The 26,855-nt window shown below is 41.8% G+C and overlaps 1 protein-coding gene across 1 annotated transcript in view; it reads left to right on the forward strand.

Moving 5' to 3' along the window:
- The first annotated feature begins 10,027 nt into the window (after positions 1 to 10,027).
- EVL (Enah/Vasp-like) overlaps positions 10,028 to 26,855 on the forward strand; it is an 80,658-nt gene continuing 63,830 nt past the window's right edge. The window contains exons 1-3 of the mRNA XM_080619445.1: positions 10,028 to 10,166; positions 18,393 to 18,561; positions 26,071 to 26,248. Of these exons, the coding sequence (XP_080475571.1) occupies positions 10,156 to 10,166; positions 18,393 to 18,561; positions 26,071 to 26,248 (358 nt within the window). The 5' untranslated portion in view covers positions 10,028 to 10,155. The remainder of the gene's footprint in view (positions 10,167 to 18,392; positions 18,562 to 26,070; positions 26,249 to 26,855) is intronic.

A 26,855-nucleotide genomic window follows, 5' to 3' on the forward strand; every position in this document is an offset into this window, starting at 1 on the left:
ATCCCACAGGTAAAACCATAGGGTGGCCCGTGGCGTATACCTTCTATATCTTCTCTCTCGAACAATAGAACGCCTTTTGTTAATAGCTGAGATGCGTGTTGGTACACGTGAGGAGCTGGATAAATCAGATAGATCGTCTCTCAATTGTTTGAGATCCTGGGACAGTTTTTCCACAGCTGAGATGATGGAAGGGGTGAGATTGTCTTCGAACTCTCAGAGTTTATGAACCATTTCATCCACTGTTAGTGGTACTATGTCATTCCAGGTTACTGTTGCCAATGAATGGGCATATGATGACAGTGCATTCCATGTAAGTTTTCGCTGCATCGGTCATGTACATTCGACTTCATCTGGATCTATGGGTATATCCCCATTATTCGGCTTGATGTGATAGATCATCTCTACGATGGCTGATTCCCTCAGAGACTGGATGCCTTTGTCTAAAGTAGCCCACTTGGCCGAACGACTCATAACATCCTCCTTGTATGGAAACCTTTCTTTCACAGCTGCCAAGAGCCGCCTCCAAAGACTGAGGGGCTTTTTCTCTCTTGCAATTGCTTTGTCAATTCCTCCTTCTCTAGCAAGTGATCCCAGCTGCTTGGCTTCTGTACCTTCTAGTTCGTGACCATCGGCCCCATTGTCCCAGAATTGGAGCAACCAGGTGATGATGTGCTCCCCTGGTTGATGGGTAAAATCTTTTTGCATATTCCATAGCTTGGTTGAGGTCCGAGGTCGAGAAGTCACCTCTTCTTCCTCTTCGTCATGTGATGATAACTCCTGATCAAATGCTGGACCGGGTAGTGAATACATTGTTTCTTCATCTTGCTTCACTCTTCTTGCCTCTTTTTTGCTTTTTCTCTTACGTACAGGGGCAACCGATATTGGTACGAATTGGTCCTCTGGTTTAGCTGTAGTGATTGTCACTGTGGTTTGAGTAGCAACAGTACTTGTCGCTGGGGGTGGTGTAGCTGCTGTGCTTGGAGCTGGGGTAGCTAAGCTGTCTGTTGCATTTGAAGTTTGAGTAGCGGCTGTACTTGTCGCTGAGGCTGGTGTAGCTGCTGTACTTGTCGCTGGGGTAGCTGTGCTGTCCGTTGCAGCCAAAGTTTGAGTAGCGGCTGTATTTGTCGCTGGGGGTTGTGTAGCTGCTGTGCTTGGAGCTGGAGTAGCTGCGCTGTCTGTTGCTTTGCCCTCAGATCCGGGTACATTTTTTTCCTTTTGAAGGTTCTGGATAGTGTTGAACAAGACCCTGTAAGCATAGGCCAAGCCCCAGCGTGTTACCATGATTTGTCTCTCTCTGTTATGACCAGGGTGACAACACACCTCATTTAAGTGTTTTACTAATTCTTCTGGATTTTGCACTTGTTCGGTGGTGAAATTCCAAAGCACTGGAGGGGCCCACTGACCTAGATACTTGCCCATACTATCCCACACACCCTGCCACTCATGGCTGTCCAGCCTTGGGGAAAATCTCTTGGTCCCTTTATATCGTTGTCTAACACCAGACAAGACCCAAACCTGACTCTGCTTAACTCTTGAGATCAGACATAATGGTTGTGGACAAAACACACTCTGTATGCGTGCCAACATGTGAACCCCATTACAATCAGCAAACAGGTCTCAACAGCATTAAAAGGCCATTCAAAAACTTCAAAACTCTCAAACGATGCTGTAAATGGTCGGGGTGGGCACTGGGAGGGTGAGAGAATGTCTCCTTCACCGGTTGACCACCCGAGAAGGAGGAAAAAGATGTGTAATTGCTAAACACTTCTATTATATACCTCCCAAAGTCTAAAGGTGATGACCACACTGGGAACATAAGCTAGATCAGTTTCATGATCAATGATTCTATTGTATTACAAGTCATTACCATAAAGTACAATGAGACAAGAACCTTAGCCCAAGGCTCCCACCTGATAAACACTAACACAGCAAATACCGGCTCTAAGTAAGCTGCAACATACTGAAACTGTGAGATCAAAAACAACAACTTTGAGAGCCAATAAATCAGCATTGTGACAAGTGACTATTAATCCGAAACACTGAATGCTTATCACAAATACAATTAGTCACACTCCGGTCAGATCTGTCGTTATCTCAAGCCCTCTTGCCCCACGTTGGACGCCAAAAAGAACTGTCGTGGTTTAAGCCCAGGCCATAAATTAGAACCACGCAGTCTACTTCCCCCCCACCCTTTCTTTCCCCCACTCCTGGAGGGACAGGGAGGAGAATTGAAAGAATGCAACTCCCACAGGTTGAGATAACAACAGTTTAGTAACTAAGGTATAACACAAATCACTACTGCTGCCACCAATAATAATAATGATAAAAGAAATAACAAGGGAAGAGAATACAACACCTCACGACCCATCGACTGATACCTCGCTCCCACCCAGCAGTGATCTAGCCCTTCCGGGTAACTCTCAGTTACATCCTGGGCATGACGTGCTATGGTATGGAATACCTCTTTGGCTAGTTTGGGTCAGGTGTCCTGTCTCTGCTTCCTCCCAGCTTCCCCTCCTCCCTGGCAGAGCATGAGACTCACAAAGTCCTTGGTCAGGCTAAACATTTGAGCAGTAACTAAAAACATCGGTGTTACCAGCGTTGTTCCCAGGCTGAAAGTCAAAAACACAGCACTGCACCAGCTACTAAGAAGGAGAAAAAATGACTGCTACTGCTGAACCCAGGACACAAGGATTGAGCAGGTATCAAGTCACATAAAACTAGCTCAACATCCTGTTAAATGTTACAAGGGAGTATTGTAAGAGCCACTATTTATGTACTATAAGACAAGGAAAAGGTGGAAGGAATACGGATGCTCTAGTGTTGTTATGAGAGACAGCTTCCCTGTGTGTGCGCGCCACAGCATGTTGCATGGTGGTGAAGGATGTGGTGGGTTGACATGACAAACTTCTGGTTGTACCCATTCCACCTTCAGGGATCCTTCTGAAAGTTGAAGTTTCCCTTCAGACTACTGTTTCCAACCTGTCCTGTTCCAAGAAGCACAGGTATCAGAAGCAAGGGTAGACACAAGCTCATTCTTCATCATGGTGTGAAGCAGTCTCTTGTCCTCCTGTAGCCTTAACAAATGCCATCCTAGCACATCTTTCTTCCCTAAGTAGAGGAGATCACCAGCTTCTGCAGCTATCCTGCACAGCATGGCCTTCACTTTGCTGTTGTGCTTTGAGCCCTGACTTTTAATGAGTGGTGTTGCTGTCCTGAAAAGTGCTTTCCCAATGAATATCAAATGTGATGTGATATCAATGAATATCAGTGTGGCAGCCTCAACATCAGGGACGCACATGCCTTCAGAGAACTTCAAGTAATAAAAATGCAATAAAATGTAATTTCTGATAATTTTTTTCAGTTTCTTGCCCTTCTATCTCTTAAGCTGTCCTTATATGCCTTCTCTTCACTCCAGCATCAGAAACATCAGAAAACCACTCCTTATCTTCAAACCTGCTAGGCTGTACCTCACCCATCCATGAGCCTCTAAAAGGCTTATGATAGAAACACTTCCACTGAGTTACAGTGACCAGCAGCATGCTATAGAGGTGTCTCACAATGCAAGTATCTTACCTGCTCAGTAAAACACAACATTGAATTACATTACTTAGTGGTGGATAGCATTAAATAGCAAAGGTTAGTACTAGAAATGAGCAAGTGCTAGTTTGGAGTGAGAACCTCCTAACCTTGCTTTAAGACTATGGTAAAGTTGGTATTTCTTGTTTCACATCCAAATTGCTGAAATTTATATGACCTCCCTGTAAATCAGGAGCTACAAAGATAATGTATGCAGTTCAATTCACCATTGCCCACCGCTGCTGAAACCACTCATGATAATCAACATGTTTACTAAAGTATAAGGGAAAATGCAAGATGAAAGTGAAAATACATCTGCTGTGGAACAATGTTGGGGATTAGGATGTGTTTGGTGGCGTAAACACGAGAATGTTTTTCAGCTGATAACCCAAGTAAATTTGTATTGACACTCAGATCATTGCTAACAGCTCTTCAGATCAAGGTCATTGCTTTGCTTTACCATAAAAATAAAAATACGTGGAAAAGCAAAGTACACCTCTTAAAAATTTCAGTACAGAAGAAGGTTACATGCCAAGTGCAAGGTCCTACACCTGGGTCGGAGCAATCCCAGGCACAGCTGCAGGTTGGGCAGAGAAGAGATTCAGAGCAGCCCTGCAGAGAAGGACTTGGGGGTGTTGGTCGATGAAAAAATGAACATGAGCCAGCTTCAGTGTGTGCTCACAGCCCAGAAAGCCAACCGTATCCTGGGCTGCATCAAAAGGAGTGTGACCGACAGGTCGAAGGAGGTGATCCTGCCCCTCTACTCTGCTCTCGTGAGACCTCACTTGGAGTATTGTGTGCAGTTCTGGTGTCCTCAACATAAAAAGGACATGGAACTGTTGGAACAAGTCCAGAGGAGGGCCACGAGGATGATCAGGGGACTGGAGCACCTCCTGTATGAAGATAGGCTGAGAAAGTTGGGTCTGTTCAGCCTGGAGAAGAGAAGGCTGCGTGGAGACCTCATAGCAGCCTTCCAGTATATAGTAGTGGCTATAAGGATGCTGGGGAGGGACTCTTCATTAGGGACTGTAGTGATAGAACAAGGGGTAATGGGTTCAAACTTAAACAGGGGAAGTTTAGATTGGATATAAGGAAGAAGTTCTTTATTGTAAAGGTGGTGAGGCACTGGAATGGGTTGCCCAGGGAGGTTGTGAATGCTCCATCTCTGGCAGTGTTCAAGGCCAGGTTGGAGAGAGCCTTGGGTGGCATGGTTTAGTGTGAGGTGTCCCTGCCTATGGCAGAGGGGTTGGAACTAGATGATCTTAAGGTCCTTTCCAACCCTAACTATTCTATGATTCTATGATTCTGTGAAGGTTTATAATAGTATGTACTATAATTCTCAGCCTCTGGAAAAAACAGGAGATCATAGCTTCATCTGAGGCTACTGATGGGACCAGTAACTGCTTCTAGAGCAGGTGTGGCTGTTTCTAACTATGAGCAAGGAGGTGCCTTCTGCCTGCTGCAAGGAGATGCAGTGGCTGCAGTGAGATTAGAAGATACATGACGACTTAGAAGATACAGTCCTTTGTACCACTGGCTGTCATGAAACAACATGGAAGTGTTTGTTTAATACAGACTGTAAAATGTCCCAGGCACTCAGGACTCTTAAGTACTTCCGTACTTCCACGGGAACTTTTCCTGGGAAACTTTGATCATATTAAATAAATTTCCCATGATATCATAACGCTCCATTCATTATAAATGTGCTGATTTGCGGATGTGCAATTAGCTGACTCAAGCAAAAAAAAACATTATAGATATCCTGTGTATGAAGTGGCAGTTTATTTCTCTCCATATGGTTTATAAGTTGTTCCATGCTGCTTAACGTGAGGTCTGGGCTTACTGCTCATTACTCATCACAGTTTATAGAGAGGAAATTTGAAGGCAGCCACAGAGTTAATTCTTTGCAATACCGTTATTTTCTTAATGCATTACCTAAGCTGTTTGCATCAGTCAAAATAGTCCTCTTGAAAGCAGGTGAGTCCTGAGTGTTCCCTCCGCAGAGTGGGAGTGCAGAGGAAATCATCTTAGAAAAGGGCACTGCATGAACTGAGAGTCAAGGGCTTCCCAAAAGGAACAAATAGGGCTCCCCAAATCCTGCATAACTCAGGCCCTGTAAGGGATTTGGTATATATGTCTATTTTTTCCTGACATACGTTTATTTATCACTACTTGAATGAATCTCTACCAGTGGTTAAGTCTTGCCCCTCTTAAGTCCATGCAGAACTTCCTTGGACGTCAGTAGTGGTGGGACTGCGCCCTAAATTAATAGTCTCAGGAAGACTCTCACGTAAAATATGCTCAGCACAGGATAATTGTTTTGCTATCAAAGTGGCAGTTAGTACCTTACCTCATTCACGTTTTTAACTCTCGTGGTACTAAATAAGTAAATTCTACTCTCCAGTATCTATCCTGCTCCTTTAAAATGAGTGGAGAGCATGAAACAAAACAGATTTGAGAAAGGAATAGCATATATTAATGTACAGGGTTAAACTTCTGAGAACAAGGAATCTTTTTTTGTCTCATCAGCATGTTTAGCAGTTGCAAATCTCAGTGTATATGGAAATGCCTTATATTCAAAGGGTATTAACAGCTGTGAAATCAGTTGTGCAAATCTGAATATATTTACAAATCTGAACTGCATGTTTTATGTTTTTATGTAGCATTTGTGCATATATTGGTACAATTGCCTTGTAGTTTTTGAAATCTGAGTGTACAGTTTCAGTGTGAACTTTCTGATTCCTTAATCATGAGGTAATTAAACGAAAGCCATTGCCATATGCGCATTTTTTATTCTGTGCAATATAATAAGATGCCTTTTGGGAGTAACAGTGAATTAAAACCAGCAGATACATGTGTAAAAAGTTAATTTAAGGTGTGAAATACATGTTTATTAAGAAAAGAATGTTTTAATCATGTCTGCCTTCAAGTAGCTCCTAGGTGGTTACAGGTTTATTTTTGTATTATGACTGTAATAGTCTTTTTAGAGCACACACAGCACATTCTACAGTGCATCTCCAAATCGTTGTGTTTAGAGATGAGTCATTTTTGAGGCTGAGACGCTTACCTTTCTGGGTTCAGCTTATAGCTCTAAGGATCTAAAATATGTAATGTTAGTGTCTTACACAAATCATGTTTCATCTGGTAATGAAACTCTCTGCAAAAAAAAAAAAAAAAAAAGAGAACGCAGTACTTGGATGTCTTTGCAACATGAAAGCCTAGTATGTGGCCAGCAGACGTGCTGCTCAGAAACCTATGGGAGTATTCACATGCTTGCCTTGCTTCTTTGTTCAGGAATCCTGATCTTCTCACACAGATCTCAACACATGACTGAAATAATCTCTTTATCCAGCATATGGTCCTTTGTCAGGACTGGATAGAAATCAGCTACTGGGTTTTATTTGTCATTTCTCCCAGAGTGCTGTTTCCTTCTAAGTGCTCCTTTTCTAGTTCAGGGCAATGGAGGCATTTTAGCAATGCAAAGAGGTGATTAGAAGCACTTCTGCTGGAATGTATGCTGTAGTGCTTAATGAAATTAATTTGGCTTATGACGGGGGCATTGAGAGGCAGCACTGGGCTTTGTCCCACTCACTGTCACTGTTTCCCAGCGTAGCATTGGAAGTGTCAGTAGTGACCCGCTCTTTTCTGCGCTTCACGCATGCACAATGCTAGCAGGAGCTGGGGGGAAGCTGGAAGGTTTTGTGTCCAGGAGAACTGAATCTTTAAACCCAGATTATTCTAGTTGATATTGTTGTAGCTGATACTTGTGTGTGTAAGGAGAATCATACCTGCTTGGTTTAGCAGGAAAACTGTTCTGACAACAAAGTGCAGTCTCCTTGCCCAAAATCAGTGACCATGTTGATCCCAGACACATAAAATCAGAGAAATAAAAAGGCTGCTCAGATCTTTCCTTAGTCCATTTTCCTGCATCTCTCTGCCTAGAACAGTGGAGCTGATCTGGGCAACTAGTGATTTGAGTCCACAGGTATTTGGAGATACATTTTTCAGGTTATGTCCTTATTTTCTAAGACATGCAGTAAAGTACTATTTGCACAGACAAACTCTACAATAATAGTCTAAGCAGTGTATGAGCTATACAGAGGAGCTTCCACTTGCCAAGTTGAAATCCCAGAAAAAATTATACTAAACTGCTTCATTAAACAGAAAAAAAAAAAAAAAAAAGAAAAGCATAACAGAAAAAGCATTACTTGAATGTCAGCAAGAACTTTTATTTGCTGTTGGGTTTTAAACTTCCCCCACCAGCTGAAAACTGAAACCCTTCAGTCGTACAGAGATTCACTGCAGAGGAATCGGAAGCTGCAGCTGGACGAGTGATGGACTAGCAACTATGAGATCAAGTAGATTTTGACACCCATGTTTTCACTAGCTGCCATTTCACCAACAGTTTCTGCAGATCTTTCAGTTAGACCACAGAAGTGATCTTTTGTAACAGGAAAACTAGAGAACATGAAAAGCACTCTGCTCCTCTGCTCAGGTAGAGTGGCGTTTGCAGCCCTTTCTCCCAACAGAAACTGTGCTGAAGTGTTTATGTAGCTGGTGTGCCCTGCCAAATTAAGCCTATTTCATACACTCCTCTCTTCTTGCTATATTAAATGGGGATCTAAGGTTATTCACGTGTATGTTGCACTCTGAAACCACTGCAAGGACATGAGGTATTGTATAATCTCCTGAGGACTGGTCTTCTCAGGCCTTTTCAGGTTTTACTGTCATTAGTGGTCAAGTTTGGGCAGATGTGCAAAAGGTGTCAAAGTAGGTGAGAAAGATAAGATTTTGAGCAAGGGTTTAGAGAAGGGAGTTAGTTCATTTGCACCGCAATTAGGGAAACTGGATTTAGATTGGGTAATGTGCCGGTTTCTGGTTTATGCAATATCTGGGTGGGCAGAAAGTGGCTCAGAAACATGCTGTAGAGATACACAAGTGAGTGGGAACCCTCCCTCCTTCCATGTGCTGATCCTGCACTACCTTACTGGGGTCACACCATGACGTGCTCAAGTAGTGGCACGGCAGAAGTGTTTTCTTAATCAATGTGAATTTAAAAAGTGGTATTAAGGTAAAGGATGTAAATTTGCAAAGTTGATTTGTATTACTAGGCCATCTTTCTGTGATAGCCAAATGACAATACCCAGTTAATAGAGTGGCAGAGCAAGCAAATGACAGCCTGTAGAGATAGCAAAGGAGATTGGAAGCATTATTGCAAGGAAAACCCAACTTCCTTGTTAACGGGAATGTGGATGCATGCAAACACATATGTGGGCAGCTCATGGCAGGATTGAAACAAAAGTTTGTAGTATCTCAGGAGTCTCTTGCAGGCACAGTGCAATCAAGGAGGCTTAGTTTTGCAAGGCACTCCATTAAAAAAAGACAGAATGGTGGACAGAATTGTCTGAAAGGTGGCAGTGGATGGCACATCTCCAGCAGAAGCTGTGAGATAAGGTATCCTCCTGCTTATGGCTATGACCTCCACAGTGGTTACTTCAGGCCAAATCCCATCTGCCATTTGTGGGAGGCTTAGCATGGGACAGGCAGGCAGGGGACGCATGATAAAGTTTCATCTTTGCTATCCCCAGGTGCCCCAGCTGGCTGAAGGCCTGCCTGCTGCTGAGCCACATGGGCTCTCCCAGCTGCTGGTGATGGAGGCCAGGCACGCACTGCTTGCATACCCTGTGGGGCAAACTTTGTCTTGTTTTGTAAATGCTAGAGATTTCTCCCATGTCCTTCTATAAACTGCTTGATCAACTGCCTCCTTCTGTGAAGATGTGTTTCTTAGTTTCTGTATTTATGGTGAGGCCCCAAGTAGGATCGTAGGGTTGGAGAGCAACCAGAAAAAAGCTTTCGCTCTGGCTGGACCTGAAGTTAGCCAGATGTAAGGCAACTCCCATCTCATCTCATCTCATCTCATCTCATCTCATCTCATCTCATCTCATCTCATCTCATCTCATGGGAGATGAGAGTCAGCAGGCAGTGTCCTGAGCACCGTGATGTGCCAGTTCAAGTCTGGGGATGGAGCTGACCCCAGCCAGCTGGTGGGCAATGCCAGGTTGGCTGCAAGGCAGGAGGGGGCCCTCAGTACCACCGGGAGGCCCTGGGTTTGGTTCTGCAGCGTGCAAACGCCCATGCCATAAATGAATGATAGCGATATTTTCTGTCTGAGGTTTGTTTGCTTTTGGTTTCTCTTGGACAGTGAACCTGTGCGTTGAGAAAATAAGCAAAATGTTTTTAATATCCATGCCACCAATGAGGCAAAGGTGGTGCATCTAATCTTAATCTATATTGTTTGGACTTTTGTTCATTAAATTGGCTGTAAAAAAGAATGCATTTCTTCTTTAAAGTCCCTTCCCCGCCCATGCTGTACAAGCGTTACTTCCTGCCCTTCTGCTCTCTCAGTAGTGCTTCCCTTTCCTGTTTTGGTTATAAGCCTTCATAGAGACTCCTGGCTTGTCTCCCTGCCAAATTTGTCTTCTCAGTAATCAGGTGAAATAGTCTATTTTGCTTTAACCACACGTGCTGGGTTTGAGTGTACGCTCCTGCAGGATTACCTGACCAGGTCTTCCTCAGATGGCAGGCACGTAAGTATCTGGGGACCGAGCAGGGAGGCAGGGAATTTGTTGACCAGCGTTAATGTGACTGGATGGGAAGGAGAGCGTATATTGTCATAAATACAGAAGGTCTGTGTTTTGGTTATAGCCTCATAAGATAATTTATAATTGTATAAAATGGAAATTAAGCTTTTATGGAAATGCTACATTAATATGCATCCCCTAGCAGTGAGGGAGATTGACTTGACAGAGTGATCCTCTTTCATTCCTGGTCTGCCTCTGTGAGCTCCAGGGGAATTGTCACAGATTTATTTGCATTTCTTCTGGGATTGAAGGGAAACCAAAGCAAAGCAATTCTAGCTTTAATGAAAGATCTTCATGTTGATTTCCTGTACTCATGTACGAGTCTGCCTCTCCTGATTATTAATGATTATGATCTTTCAAAACCTTTGTTTAAGGTACTGTTCTCCTGAAATATGGATATGGCTAGCCCACGAGTGAGAGCCCAAGTCATGTATTTTCACTTGACAGTTCAGTTTTGGGTTTTGAATAAAGTGTATTTTACAAGATTAGTTACTTCTTGGGTTTTTTTCTGTAATATAAGGGAAATATATGAGGGAAAGTAGCTTATATTAATAGCAATCCGATCTAGTCAAGTTGCTTTTTCACTGGTTTTGATTAATTGGGTTGATGGTGTTTCCCCAGGCCATTTGCTAGATTAATTTTTAGGAAATTCTAAATATTTATTTGGGTTTTATTTTTAGGAACTCCCAAAGTATATCTTCAAGGTGGTATGCAAAATCTGAAAGTGAACCACACTTCATTGCAGAAAGAAATGTTGTGTGAATCAAAGCATTACTGGAGCAGTGGAGTTTCTCCATTAGGAGACAGCAGCAACCCTACCTTTTTGGAGCAGGTGACAGCTGAAGGGCATGTTTCCTGGAGCATGGCATGGCTCTGGGAGTCTTCTCAGAATTACTACACTTCCTCCATGAAGTGCCTTTTGCAAAGCAGTTCTCTTAAAGCATGTTTTTAACATATTGAGATACTGATGGCTGGAGTTCCCCTTAGAATCATTCGCACTCTTCCGCATCAGTTTGCAAAACCTACCAGAAAAGTGATGGGTTAAAATTAACTCCACTGCGTAGTTTCAAAATCTCAGGAACTCAACCTAAGCAGATGTGCTGCTTTACAAGGGCATCAATCTGCAGCCACTCTGCTGGCCTTAAATCTCCACTAATTGGCAGATGTGCTATTTACATGCCATGGCAGACACGAAGAGGTCAGGGCTCCCTGAGGACTTTCACTGGTGGTGCTGAGGTCAGAGCTGTTCTGGACTGACACTCAGGCCCAGGTGGGACATCTCTTCCCCCGTGCTGTCATTTTGCATACCTGATTTTTGTATTTCTACTCATTTCTCCCATGCTCAAGAGCACTGAGGGGTGACAGAAGGTTATGCAAGTTTCTCTGGGCATGCCAAGGTTGTATGCATGTTCCCAAATTTAGCAACTCGTCTCCCAAAGTCCTGGCTTAGTGTGGGACCTGGGTGCTGCACAAACTGTCTCTTTTCTGGTTTGCAGCTGAAGTATCTGCAGTAGATGTCTGCAACAGATACTGGACAAGGGAATTCCCACTGGGTATGCCAGTGTAATAAGGGAAAATTCACAATGAATGTCTTATTGCTAGCAGAAAAAAAAGAGCTCTTAGATACTCTTCCTTGTGGAGGTGAACTGGTGTTCATATTGCTTCTGTTAATGCTGTAGGTACCAGTGTTTCCATTTCCTGCTCTGTAAAATATGTATTTATCTTGCAGGTGTGTCATTAATTTATTTATAGCATCAGTCTGTTTTGAGAGCTGCTTATAAAGGAGGCTTTATTTTTGCACTATTTTCTTGTAATTATTTAATATTGAACTGTTTAGATGCTGGAGTTTAACAGCAGAGAAAGGTGATGGCCAGTCACCTGCAGCAGATGCTCAGTGCAAAACACTCATCTCCCACTGGCAATGCAGCCAAAGCCCAGCACCAAAGGCAGGTCTCCAATGTGTACATACAAGATGGGTGGGAGACCAAAAAATAGCAGCTCCCTTGGGAGCTGAGTTTCACTTCAGGCTGACTTGGGCAAGGGCAGCACTGCAGGCAACCACGAATGAGTGCCAGCTGAGGACTTCTGACTACTGGTTCCCAACTGGGTTGGTTTTTCAAGGGATCCCAGGAAGTGGGACTCAGAAAAGCAAATGGAGGTAGTCATTGTGGTACATCCATATTATATATGAAACTGTGACTGCTATTTTTCTAAATCTCTGCTAGACAATATTCAGGAGTCTGCGTGTCACTGAGGATTAAAAGCTCCCATCTGGATGTAAAGTCCCTATGGGCTTCTGCTGTCCTTTGGTGTGATCAAGTGGCTGGGTACTGTTGTTTCACTATGAGGTTTTGCTGCATTGCTGAGGGTGTAAGTTCTTCAGTACTCTGGGACAGAGGTAGAGTGAACGATGGTGACACCGACTGTCCTGCAGTTTGGTTGCAGAGAGAAGTAGACTTTGAAATAGGAGGTCCCGGAAGGAGTCACAAGTATGACTAGTGATGTGTTGGAGAAATAAGGCTCCCAAATAGAAATGGGGTCATGAGGCAAGCTGGCAGAGAATCTCTGGTGGGAAAGCTGGAGAGCCACTGCACTACAGCAGGTTTTATCCCGAATGAGCTTGGATCTCAGATATGGTCTATATGAGCCTTACTGACTTGTGTGCAGAGGGTCTTCCAGGTTTTTTTGTTCTGTAAATCCAGTTGTCAGAGAAAAGTGTCCACCTGTTTCTGTAAAGACTACTTCTGAAACACTTTCCCTGCATCCCAGTCATTACTATTTACTGTAGTGAAACTGATGGAAATGTTTAGCAAATTAGTCCACTGGAGTTTGTGGTACTCCTTAAATGCTGCAGAAACATGATTTGTACATTTGTCATTTTGAAGTTAGCAGAGACCACACATCCCTGTACACCAGATTTTGTATTTATGTTAGCTGTTTAAACTGGCATTGAGAGAATTCTATCAGCTTCTTAAATCAGCACCAGCACCTATTTCTTGCAGACCAGGTTTAACCACAGAAATGTGTGGTTCAAGAAAAAAGTCACAACTGTGACTTTATGTAGGCAGACTCAGTGGACACGTAGAGTGAGATGTGTTAAATGGTTTGTGAATTACCTCACATGTTCTGTGTGAATATTATTATGTTTTAATAATTGTATTAATTATGTTATGAATATTATCGACTTATGACACTAATAAAGATTACTAGATAAGTTCAAAAAAATTTTAGTTATTAATCATTTAAAGGTTGGGGGGGTGGACGAATGGGAAATGGAAATAAAAAAATATGGTAAATGTTTGTAAAAGCAGCTAAGAATACCAGAAAACAGCTTGTTTGAAGGTGAGAGAATCATGAGCAGCTTGAAGCAAGGTAAATCCATAATGGGTTCAAAGCATGATAGCTTGGTTTCTCTCAGGGGAGCTTTCACAATGCTAAGTGAATATCTGCCCTGAGGAAATGGTTGTGTCTGTAAATACAGAGGGTAGTGAAAGTCTCCTGGTCCAGCTGACATGCCTGAGTTGAGCCCACAGAATTTGATATTCAACCATGAAGTTGGTTAGTTAGTCCTGGTCCATGGTTTCCCCACTCCCAGCCTCCACAATCATTACTGTCATTTCATGCCCCTCTGCGTTTCTTCCTCATATTTAACTACTTGCAGTCAGCCAAGCAAACCCATTAAGTCTCATGATACAGATATTTTTTTCCCTAAGACTCCCTGTGTTATCTTTTCCATACTCCTTGGTGGCTCCTTTATGGCTATTAGACCTTGATAATCAGAAATTTACTAAAAACCAGAAAGAAAGAACTGCAGTTTTCAAGTTCTGCGAAGGTGGAAGAGGAGAGAATTTCTGGATGAAGCCATCTTCACTTCAGCAGTGTCTGTTGCCCCTGACTGCTTTCCCAAGTGCAGCAGTCTCTGTATATTAACTGGAACCTTTAAGCTTGACATGACTCATTTGGGGCTGTAAGTGCTGCTGGTGCCATAGCTAGCAGTACAAGGAGGATAAAACAAATCTGTGTGGCCAGCATGTGCTTGGCTGTCCACTCTCACCAGGGCTGAGAAAGAAGGGTCAAAGCTAACCCTTCCAGGAAGGATTAACTCCAGATCAGCTAAGCTGCTAATTTGTGAAGACAAATCCTAAACAGAAGAGACTGTGAAAATGGGCTATACAAAATTGAGCAAACAGTATTATGTGTAAACACTTCTCCTTTTTCAATTTATAGTTTCATAATATTGAAGCAATATTCAATAAATCTCAACAATGAATGCTGGTTTTTATGTACCAGCTGTGAACAAAGGATTTCCCAGTGCAGCCTGCTTCTATCAGATAGGAAGTTAAACAGATTTGCCTTAACTTCAGGCAAACAAGTGGTCCTGGTGCAGAGGTTTGCCATCCCACAGATGTAAAGCACTGAAGAGAAAATGCTTTCAGAATAAATAAGGGTGGGTATTAGGATTCGAATGTAAGACATCCCTAGAAGAGCTCATTCCCCTCCACATTTGAGTAAGATGTCTTACATCTGCCCTAGAGCAAAATGTAGTACGTTGCAGTAGATGTTATTTATAAACCTGAACAATTATGTAATTAATTAAGTTCCCTTTGCAATGCAATTTTTATCTTTATTACACAAAATTGCCTGTAGTGGAAACTCAGCAGATGAGTCTGACCACTTGCATGTTAACGTAACATAACAAAGAACTAGGAGAGTTAGTAATATTTGGCATGATATGTGGAACCTGATGGATCTTCTCCAACACATATCCATTTTTCAGTAACTTTTGTATATTCTTAGGAAAATAAAGCAACTTCTAGAAGTCTACAATAATGATTTTGTGTATGAACGCTAATACCTGCCAAACTCTTCTCATGGAGAAGGCCTGTGGCTATGAACAATAGTGTGACTAAACCCCATATTTATTACCTGTTTTGTGTAGTTGGCGTAAGTATCAATGGTGTATAGTCCCAAAAATAACAAACAATTTTGCTGGATCTTCCTGAAACCACTGTTGCTGGATTACATTTAAAATGGTAGACTCCACAGAGAATAATAGATTGATTCTCACTGACCTTTGCAAGAGGAACATTTTCTGAGCTGTTTTCAGGGAGGTCCTTTAAAGTGGCAGTGGGACAGTTATCCGTTTTGTGGGTAGAACGAGTAAAGAGTCTTCAGGCATAGAGTTACACCTCCATTTAGGGTGAGACATCAGGCTAGCAATGGGTTCCTGGGGGCATGTTAGGTTTTGATAGATTGATGAAGTGCTTTGTAGGAAAGGACTCCCCTTGTGCTGTACTTGTTTTATTTTCCTTTCTGTTATTTCACTCGAGGCCAAGTAACAGGCTTAAGCCTGTTTCCATTTAAATGAATGATGAAAAAATTCCATTGACTGCAGAGAGAGCAGGGATTGAGCATGATGTGTTGCTTTATGTTACAGTAACAATTTGTTGTCGTGCATTAAATATTACTCCTGGGTTCTATATCCATATTTCAGCCATGGGGTTGTAGAGGGGCTCTTTGCTGCAGTTTTAGTGACAGCAAATTTTGAAGGCAAAGTTGCTGGATCTACTGGAATCTTGATATGGCATTATGAACAGCATCACAATAAGGCCATAATGTCTGTATGGTTAGGTGTATTCTCTTTGTTGTAAGTAGGTATAATCTAGTTAATTTTGACTAATTAAGGAGCCCATGGTAATTGTGGGTTCCAGAATTCATCTGAAATGGAGACAACATTGAGTCCCAGGCTTGTTCTAATGAAACCAGTGCTGTGCTCTTGGTTACTTCAGTGCAGTGAGGCTTGTAGTGACCAGCAAGGCTTGAGGAGAAGGACATGGTGTCACACTGACCAAGTGTGACTCTCCCAGTAACCATGTTTCCTGGGAGCCTTCACACTTGCTGGGCAGGGGGTTGCTGTGGCCCGGGCAGCTGATCCCCCCACCAGCTCTGGTGCTGGAGCTGGCATGAGGCACCTGATAGCACAGTGCACCCATGAGGATAGCACCTCATGGGCACCATCCAGCCACAGGACCGCATCAGAGATTAATTTTAGCCATTGCACTTCTACATGGCAAAGCTAATCCCATGTACTTGCCTTTTTGCTGGTGCATGTCCCTCCCATCCTCCCCATGTGTGAATCCGAGGCTGACTGAGCATCCCTGGGCATGTCTGGAGGATGCTTGCAGTGCCGCTGCTGCTGCCAGTCTGCGGTTCTTGCACCAGTTGGAGGATTAGGTGGACTGAAGTGAGCTCAAATCCCTCAGCTGCTAGTTTCAGATATGGAGAAGCTGCCACGAGACATTAGCTTACCTTAGAATAGGGAGGGAGAGGTATTTTCTTGCTAAGCGTATCAGCAAAGCCACAGCTGTTCTCCAGGTATCTTGTGTAACAAAGCAGCAGCAAACAGTAGATGAGCCTGATTTTACAAATTCTGAAGAATATAATAAAATAATGTTTAGTCTTTCTGATCTGGATATATTGTTCCAGTGCCACAATCTAGCTGTTTCTATGCTATGTATAAAAATACAATTTATTCTGAATTTTATTTCCTTGTACTTTAGGGAGATGATTGTCAGCGTAGTTGCTTCCTCAGTAAACACTGTGAAGAGTTTTCAGGCTCTTACCCACAGCCTGGAGATCTGTGGGCTGCCTGGAGGCTATGGGAAGTGACTGGTAAAACAAGCCAGAGTCGGTAGGCTTTAGTTTGTACAATGGGGAATGCATCTGCTGTGGAAATCTTTTTTGAGACCCACAAATCAGAAAAGATTGAAAATTGCTGCTGTAATCTACCCAGATCCTCTTAATACTTACAGTAATGTGCTCCTTTTCATTAAAAGGATGACAGTGATGAGGTTGGGTGGGTTTGGGTTTGCAGCAGTTAGTAGAAGTGGTATAATTTGGCATGGTGGCAGTGCAGCCAGGACAGGAGTTTAGCATCAACCAGGAGCTTCTAATTCATTTCTTTGTGTGCTAGTGAGGCATTACTGAGGCAAAGCCAAAACAAAGACATATATGCAAGAGAAGGGAAAAAAGGGATTTTTGTGCAAAGCAGATTACCGCTTGACATTGCATTGCTGAAAATGATCTAATATGGCTTGGGCTAAGGATGGGAGGTGTATGTAAATATATAGGTCTAAAGTTAATAGGATGGTCATGATTTTTGCAGGTCTTAAATCTTAACAGTTTTATTTAGGCCCAAGATACACTATTTGCTTGTTGAAAATCCCTGTTATATTTGAAGACCTCAAATCTCCAAAGTTTGGAGGTTTCATTTTTTTCCTTTGTATAAGGAACTCGTGTATCTTCTGGTATAAGAAAAGTGACTGGGAAGTCAGGAAAGTGGGAATTTGAAATCCTGGTCCGTATTGACATGTCAGCTCAACAGTATTTGCCAGTGGCATTTCTTGCACATGCAAGGGTGTGTTTTGGCATGAATCAAGTATAGGTGTGTTTGTCACGAATATGCAAGCAAGAGGTAAAGAACTGATGACTGTGAGTCAACAGAAGAAAAATAGTTATTAATGCTATACAAAATAATGCAGACATTTGTGGATACTGCTTTCCCACTTTCTTTGCTACTGGAATGAAGGGAAAAAAAGTTCCTGTGTGTTCTGCACTGTGTATTCTGGGACTTCTAAGTGCGTCAGTGTGTCTGGGTATTAGGCGTTAGCTGGATTAACATAATTGATTTCTTCAGTTTACCTAACATGGCTTTTGGTTCAAGGTCTGCTTGCTTCCAGTTTTAAAAGTGTAACTCAGCTGTGGATGTCGTGTTTATTGTGTCAGTAAGCCATAAAATATTGGTAAGTTTTCATGCAAATGCAAAAGGCTTCACTTGCCAATAGGCACATAAAATAAATGAAGCATTCATACTGTTGGACAGTTTTCATAGCATTTAAGTGATATAGGTTATTCCTCAGGGCCTAATATTTTAAAAAATAAAATAGATTATCAGTTTAAAACAGCAGCATGCTGGAGGTTTTTAATTCTATGAACACATACAAGCCAGCTTTAGCAGAGAGATTGCACTCAAAGGATTAGCAGATCTCTTATGAAACATATGTTGTAAACAGTGCTGATAATTTCTTTTGGTTTCTTTTCCTTTAGATGTTTTCAGTAGTATACAGCAAATTCACTGTTTTTTTTCCTGATTTTGTTGTTTTTGCTCTCCAGTGAACAGAGTATTTGCCAAGCCCGAGCTTCAGTTATGGTCTATGACGATACCAGTAAGAAATGGGTGCCAATCAAACCTGGACAGCAGGGGTTCAGCAGAATCAACATATACCACAACACAGCCACTAACACCTTCAGGGTAGTTGGAGTTAAACTGCAAGATCAACAAGTGAGTAACTGTATTGAGTTTCCTGTAAATTAACCTTTGATCTCATTTCATACCATCAGTTCTATGCTTAATGCAGTCTAGCAACATTTCCTGTTCCCTGCAAGATGCCTATGAGTCTGTTTACAGCACTTACTCAGATTTTGTATAGGTTTTTTGCACACAGAATGTATCGCGATTTACTGGTGGTTTTTCGCAAACAACTGTTGGTATGCGCCAGAGATTTTAATTTTATTCCCCTTCCATTTTTGCTTGAGAAATGAGTCTTATTTCATTCTGCAGGGTTTGCTCTTAGCTCCACCTGACTTACTTTCTGCTCTGTTTTTGTACCATAAAAAAGAAGCAATCGTTCTGCACTGCCATCTCGTGTGATTGTTGCATTGCTGTGGTAAGCAATTAGTTCATTGTAATGCACTTTAAAATTCTAGGTGCACACTGTGATCTGATTTATGGCAGCCTAAGCCTGCGGGGCCTCATTAGGTATTAAAGGAGTTAAATGGGATTTAGATTATCAGAACAGGGATCAGGCCCCGCTCAGCCACCAAAGCACTGTGCTCAACCTGGGGCTGCCATGGCATGGCTGTGGGCAGCCTGGCTTGCAGGTTTGCTGGCAATATGTGCCGTCAGAAGCTCTGTAACCAAAAGACATGCATAGACCCTGAATCACAGAAGTTTATTTGGGTGGAGTAGCAGTGCTATACTATAGTGCCATTTGCATTTTAGAGCAGAAATGTCAGAGTCAAGGACTCTCTCTGTATGGTGTCATGAGCCTGGTACAGCAGTGGCAGTCCCTCTGCCCAGACAGCCTGCCTCTTGTGCTCACCTCGAGCCTCACCGTGGCAGAAGAATCAGGAAACAGTGGGCAACTGATTTCCTGTTGGTTCAGAGAGTGGTGTCGCTTTCTGGGAAGGTGTGATGAGCGCTGCCATCAGTGCGAGACAGGCAGGGCCAGGGCAAGGCAGGGCAAGCCAAGGCAGAGAGCTGGAGCTGGGCCACTACCATCTCTCATCTGCCACAGATGTTGAATTGACTGATCGGCTCATGGAAATGCAGATGATGTCCCTCAGCTATAATGATGCTTGGGCCAACTGGAAAAGTTAGGTTGCTTACGGGAAGTGTTAATGACCGCTATGCTGTCCATATACACAGTCATCATTTTGAAAAAGGAAAAGCAGAATAGAAATAGGTGGGGATTCTGAGCACATTGGTTTTCAGATCCTTGCAGTGCACTTTTGAAACATCTGCCATATCTTTTGCCACTGCTTTTATGCTTCTCAGTAAAGGCAATATATTAATGTAGTTCCATTTCAAAAACAGAAAATATTTTGAACAATAAGGGAAATACAGTGACTTCTTAGTGAGTTGTGAAAGCCAGTGCTGCTTTGTAACAGGCCATGCTGATACATTTTACATAGACAGCAGGTGAATGTAAATTATTTTCATGTGACTACAATCTAAGATGGGTCTGACTAGGCAATGTAAAACAAACAAAAGTAATAAAGTCTACATATATATATATATAAGGGATACTATGTACTAGAGGTCTGTCTTAATCAAAGTATACAATTTAAAAAGTAGGATATATTAAAAAGTCAAATCTTGATCTGTACTTTAAACATGCTTTGCATTAACTCTAACATTACATTTGCTTGCAAATGTTCCTGCTTATGAAGAGGCTGCATGCCATCTAAAACTCATCTCAATTCAGAAGGAACAGATAGAAGAATATATTTTTCTAGACTTTAAGGACTAAAATTCCTCCCTTGAACAAACAGTTTATCTTAGTCACTTAAAACCATTTAAAAGAAAGTATTCACCTTAAATATGATTACAAAAAAAAAACAGTATTATGAATTCAAGGTGGCGTAGCATAGTAGTATTAAAAGGAACATTCTGACAGTCTCAAGATTCAGAACTTAGTATATTTTATATGAGTCTCACATGGAATCATAAGCTTGCTAAGTATTTGCATTTAATGAGAACAAAAATGAATTTCAGTTAAAATAATTCTCTACAAGCCATTTCATGCTTGCTCTCAGGTTGTGCTAAATCACACTGAAAATGAGGTTTCAGTAAAAGCTGTTGCTTTGCCAGGAAAGCCGTATTTTTCTGAAAAGGACCAATCATATGTGATTTGGCATATAATGAAGCTGCACAGATTTTCAAGAATTAAGCAACTAGTTTAAAAAACATCACACAACAATACCACAGAGGAACAATTTTAAGTTTTACTGTATACTGTTTGGCAAGGTGCAGACCAGAGTAATCTTTATAAATTCACCCTTGCCTGCCTAATTTAATGTCTCCCTTTTAATTTTTGTTAGTTTATATTACACCCCACTCTTTAACTTTCATCTCTTTTTTTCCCCCCGTCTTTTTCTGTTGACTCCTTTATTGTCTTTGTCTAGCTGTTGTTCTGTTTTCTAGCTGGTTTTTTGGTGCACTTGTTGGAGTTTATGATACTGTCTTCACATGCTGCTTACCTTATCTGTATTTATCTTCTCTAGCTGACGGTGTCTAAAAAGTTCACTGCAAAGAAATACGGGTTTTAGAGTGGCAACTCAAGCGTCATTCTCATCACCAGGAAGTGGTCACCCAACCTCTTGTTCTCCTTTTGTGTGTGGGTGACATGCTTATCGCATGCTTGCACGCAAAAGCAGTGCTGTTACAGACCAGGGGTACATGAATTCCCTTTTCTGCTCTGCACAAATGTGCACATTTGCGTAGACTCATGCTGACATGAATGGTAATCTTCAGAAAGCCAGAAATAGACTTTTGAAGCTTTGAAGTAGCCACAGAGGCCAGAACTGGTTTGAAGCTAAGGCCGGATCAGTGCTACAATCATTTCATATCATGAGCTTTGATGTTTCCTTGCAGCCTTCGTTTTCTCGAAGCCCAACAGTCACAAGCAAATGGCTCACCCTCTTGTTGCAACTTGCCAGCTGTCCTTGTAACCTTGCCTGTTGTAAAGGTGAAGCTTCTGTCATAACGCAAGAAGTTCACAGAACTAAAAACACACAAGTGGCCCATCTTTATGGCTTAACTGACAAGCCGTACCTCCACAGTTCAGAGTCCTGATCAACCGAGGGCTTAAAGTTATGGTCTTACATCAAGTGACTTCTGCTCAGCATGATCTCATCACCAAAAGGCATGTGCTGAACAAATAGGTGGGGAGGAGGGTGCAAGTCAAAAGTGAATCATATCTCCTCCTGAGGGTTTGGTGTATTGATGTGGCTAAGAAGTGAATGTAAAAGCAGGGCCTTGGGGAAGGTAGGACATTTTACATTTGAGCTGAAGCCAAAACTGCAACAGGGACAGCATTCTTGGGGTATAAACTAAACCACATTTTTTTGAAAAATAAAGAGCTAATTATGACAGCTATGAGAGCTAATTATAAACAGCTAATTATGACTTATCAGAAGTTGGTCAGGTTTGGGCCTGCTTATGGAAATGAAGAATCTGGCCTCAACTTTATCAGGTTTTAGCTGCTACACCATATCCTTCTTCTGTTAGCAGCCACAGTATGGCTCTCCATGAGAAGAGTCTGAACTCTGGCAATGCAGCAGGCCCCAAGCTCATACCAAACTTGTGAACCATTTCATGTTCTGGAGAAACAGGCAAATGTCTTGTTCCAGTTTGATAAACAAGAGTATGGGTGGTAAGACTAGTGTAAGAGCTCTTCCTGTGATCTTGGTTATGGTTACACCTCAGATGCAGACCTGAGTCCAACTTGATCCCTTCTAGCCCCATTCTTGTGAGTCCTGTCAGCCACCACCATCATCACTGCTGACAACTTACAACTCAGCAGTCTGCGAACTGCAGTCATAGGGAAGAGCTTCTTGATTTTGAGCTTTTTAATAGATCCCAAAATTCCTTGCCTGCCCCAGAGAGCCTGCATTTGAAACTGAGATGAAAGAGTGAAAGATAGATAGTACCAGGTAGAAGTGAAGCAAATCTTTTTTTAACATTAAATTGATAGGAACGTTGAAAGGTGTCAACATATTAATACTATGAACAACTGGTCTGTAAAACTCCTTGCCATGCAAGATCACTGAAATCCAGAATTTAGTAGGTTTCAAAATAACACAGACATTTCTATCAGTAGTGAGACTACTGTGTTTTGGGATAGAAAATACTAAAAGGGGGTGGAAAAGAAAAAAATAGGCATATAAAATGTCACATTTCATCTTTTAAGACAAACTCCAGGTGAAGATTATAGGAAGAAATGCTTGTTATAGACAAATCCATTACTTATTTCTTCAAGATTTCCAGTGAGTTTCTTCAATTCATCTATTATAGACTACAGCTGAAGATTACCAGATGAATTGTTGGTCTGCTCAGCATGGCAGATGTTATCATCCTAATACATGAAGCTTTAGAGTAAAGGTCCCTTAGAAACACCTGTAAAAACCCTCCTATGATCCAAACAGGGAGACCTTCTTTGTTTTAGTTACTGCTCTGAAGCACTTTATATTATTTATAATCATGTGGCTTGCAGAGTCTCCACATCATCTGTATGAAATACCGTTGTACATTCATTCTTAACAACAGCAGAAGCTCTCCTCTTTTTTCTATTTTCTAGAAACAGTAGCCAAAGGAAATAACATGAGATTCTGGCTGGTTTATGTTTCATTTCCCATTTTTAAACTCTCTGTTTTGACTTTGAAAACAAGGTATTACATGTATAGGCATCCTGATGATTACTGAAGGTCAATATTCAAATTCTGTCCTTATTCAACTGAAGGGATCAAACCCTCAGAAGAGAAGGGATTCTCTCAGTTCCTTGGGTTAATGTTAAGGAAAGCAAATTTTGAACAGTTTGCCTGACTCCTATCAAACAGGTTTTGGCGTAGTTTTTTGCAGTTTTTGTTTTTCATTTTAAAACTGCGCTACATTCTCTTGTGCTCTTTGGATTTAATAGCGCTGTCCTTTGAAACAGAAGATTCTTTCACTAGGTGAGAAATACTTTGCAAAGCCTGGCAGAAGCTCACAGTCTTTCTAAACGTTTCCTCAAAGTACTAGCTGTGCCTTCCCTTGTTTAAGCTGCTTGGAAGTGGTAGGGAGATGTAAAAATTGGTATATGTTAAAACTGTTGGGTTAGTAATCCGGGCATGAGTCTACTTGATACTCCAAAGATTTCTTGATTGTGAGCATCATTGGTTCAGGCTCTCCCAGTGCTCAGCGTTAGAATGGGGGTGATGTCACCATTTTTCCAGAGAAAAGGACTATCTAAGCTGTCAGCTGTAAGAGAGAGTTCATGGCTTTGCTCAGTGATCAGAGCAAGGTGGTTTCCGCATCATTCTGGTTGGAGTGGGTGGCTTTCCATGCCTCATGCTGGCAATGTGGTTCCCATTTTCAGGGGACCGTTAGGAACCTGCATACCAAATATAGACTGCTCTGCATCTCCCTGTGGATCACAGATCAGGAATCTCTCTATGAAATGTCACGAAAAAAACAGTGTAGTTCTGATTGCTGCCCAGTGCATTTACATGGAAACTTAACTGATTTGAAAGCAACACTTGGACCAGATACTGAGTGTTCAATAGCCATCAGGATAATTTATACCTAAAGCTAGACCAAGTATTCAAAGACTATCTGCTGTCACTGTTTAATGCTGGCTCAGGTAGGTAAATGCAGTATAGAAATAGAGTATATCTGTAATTATCTACTTAGAATAGTGGCTTCATTGCTGATTTCCATATTTTTTATATATTAATATAGTATAATTATCAGACATATTAACTATATAAATGAGACAATGTCATCTTTCAAAAATAGGATTGTGTGAAGAACAATTTGCTGCTTTTGTATTAGGTGACTGTCCAATGTTTTTCTGACAATTTGAATTAGCAATCCACTGGAAAGTCAAATCTCAGAGGTAGGAGTCATTCATCTTTGAAATTAGTTTTAAAACTAGCTTTTATAATTGAGAAGAATTATCAGTCATCTAGCAAAAATATTGCTAATCTAAATAAATATGTTGGGAGTTTCTTAGATGCAATAAAACTTTCCAAAGTACTGGTCGATCAGACTGCAAAAAAGATGTATTTGTAAGTTTTCTGATGTGTGGGGTCCACCTGTATCAGTAAATGCTGTGTACAGCATTTATTCATTACTGGCTCTCTGTTCCCTTGTCTTCAGTTGTTGCTCCCATCTTACCAAGTCCAGGATGGTGAGATTTGCCCTAACAGTAAGCTCCCTGACAGTGTGCACCAAGGTCCCTCTTCCTCCTCCTGCATACCTCTACTTCCTCCTCCTTCTACCACTATCCAGCCTGGCTAGTTTACAGATGAGCCATACAGACTAGTTAGATTTCCATTGATTGGCTTTCAGCAAGGACCAGAAACTGTGGGATTGTTCTGGCTTTGATAAAAATCCAGTCAAAATAATTCCATTTGTAGAGACAATCTCAAATATTGAAAACCAGATTTGCTGTGTTTGAATAATGAACTTCAGACTGTGTCTGCTCATAGTTCTAAGTTTCTCTGTCCCTGGTTCCCTTCTGCCCCCAGCCTGTGTTGGCTGATGAAGAGGGAGCCTCTATTTCCGTTTCTTCTCTGTTCGCAAGTTGTCTGTGCCTGTTTATGAGAATAATTATTCTCCTGTCATTTTGTTTCTTAAATTTGCATCACAATAGAGTGCCATTGTCAGTCCACAGAGGGGTATCTCGGGGGTGCAGTCTCTGCTGTGGGTCCTTCTGGCCTATTAGTGGTGCAGTGGACACTTCTACCTTTCCACCTTCAGCTAGAGCAGCATTTGGGGGTTTTGCATTGTGGGTTTCTGGTTGGAGCTCAGGTGTTCCATGTGCCTTGCCCCCAGGATAAACAGGGCATTGTCCTAGCTATTCTGTGATTCTATGACTGTATTTAGCAGATTAAATCAAAACATGCAGAAACATCCTTCAACCTCAGTCACCTCTTACCTGGAATTAATAGCATGTACACCAAGGGAAGAGGTGAGAGAGGAAGTGTTTTGTTACCTGCTTTTGTCATTGCCTACCTGATTTGAGAAAAAAAGCCTCTCTCAACATAAGAAGTTGGTGGTGATCAGGCACTTGAGAGGAGGAGAGCAGAGCTGGTGCAATGAGTAGTCGAACATTTGTCTGCTGTATGGCAGGGTTAGCGCCAAGAGCTCTCTCTGGCTCTTTTTCTGACAATTGTGCATGATCACCCTCCAAAAAAAGGCAACAGCTGCTGGCACTGGCTGCTGACATCTGTCTGCAGTATTCGCACAGCTGTATCCTGCAGAGGTGCTCTAGAAAGCACAATCAGGTAATAGATTTTGCAAAACTAGCTTGCAAGCCCCTGAGGCTGAATTGAACCATTGTAAATCTCACCCCCAGATGTGGGTCTTCTGTCATCGAAATACAGACTGCCTTACCATACAGCTATATAGGAGCTACCATGCAAATTGCCTCTACCAATTTAATTAACCTTTACCAAAAGGTTGGGGTTTTTTCTCCACTGAAGACAGAACTATTTTTAATTTTCACTCCTCTGTTTCAAATCACAGGTAGTGATTAATTACTCAATTGTGAAAGGACTGAAGTACAATCAAGCAACACCTACCTTTCATCAATGGCGCGATGCACGGCAGGTCTATGGCTTGAATTTTGCAAGCAAAGAAGAGGCCACCACGTTCTCCAATGCAATGCTGTTTGCTCTGAATATCATGAACTCACAAGATGGAGGTAAGTTAGCAGCCACTATGCTGTTTATTAATCTGTGACATTTTACGGTGCTTGTTATCAATCACCTGGCCCAGTTGTCTTGCATAGTATGCCGTTATAAAACATGTTATTATATCTATATATATATATATATAGATATATAAAAAGTTAGTCTCTGGTAGACCGCCTTTTGATCAGCATTTGCTGTGGTATGCATTATACATGCGTTGAGGTTTTTCTCACCTCCCTTCGAATTTCTCGTGGTGCCTTAACTCATGATAGGAAATCAGTAGTTATGTGGGAATGCCTCAGCAGGCAGGTAGCCCACTGATTTATGTGGATCTGCATGTGCATTGTGTTACATGTAAGATGGCGGAATATATCTTTCAGTAAGCAGAAGCTAGAGTTAAATTAGCAACATATTATAAGGTAAGACTCAGAGCTGGTATTTCCAGTGTGTTCGGTGTCATCTATAACCATTGGCTCTTGTGAGCTGGCATTCAAAAAGAGGAGTGTGTGGTATCTCAGTTATTTCATACGGTAAAATGCAAAGGCTTGTACTCTGGACATTGACTGATGTTGTTCCTAAGTACCATATTGACTGTAGTTGAAATTTGTGAAGTTTACT

This window comes from Psittacula echo, assembly GCF_963264785.1.
Source record: "Psittacula echo genome assembly, chromosome: 5".
In the NCBI taxonomy this organism is placed as follows: domain Eukaryota; kingdom Metazoa; phylum Chordata; class Aves; order Psittaciformes; family Psittacidae; genus Psittacula; species Psittacula echo.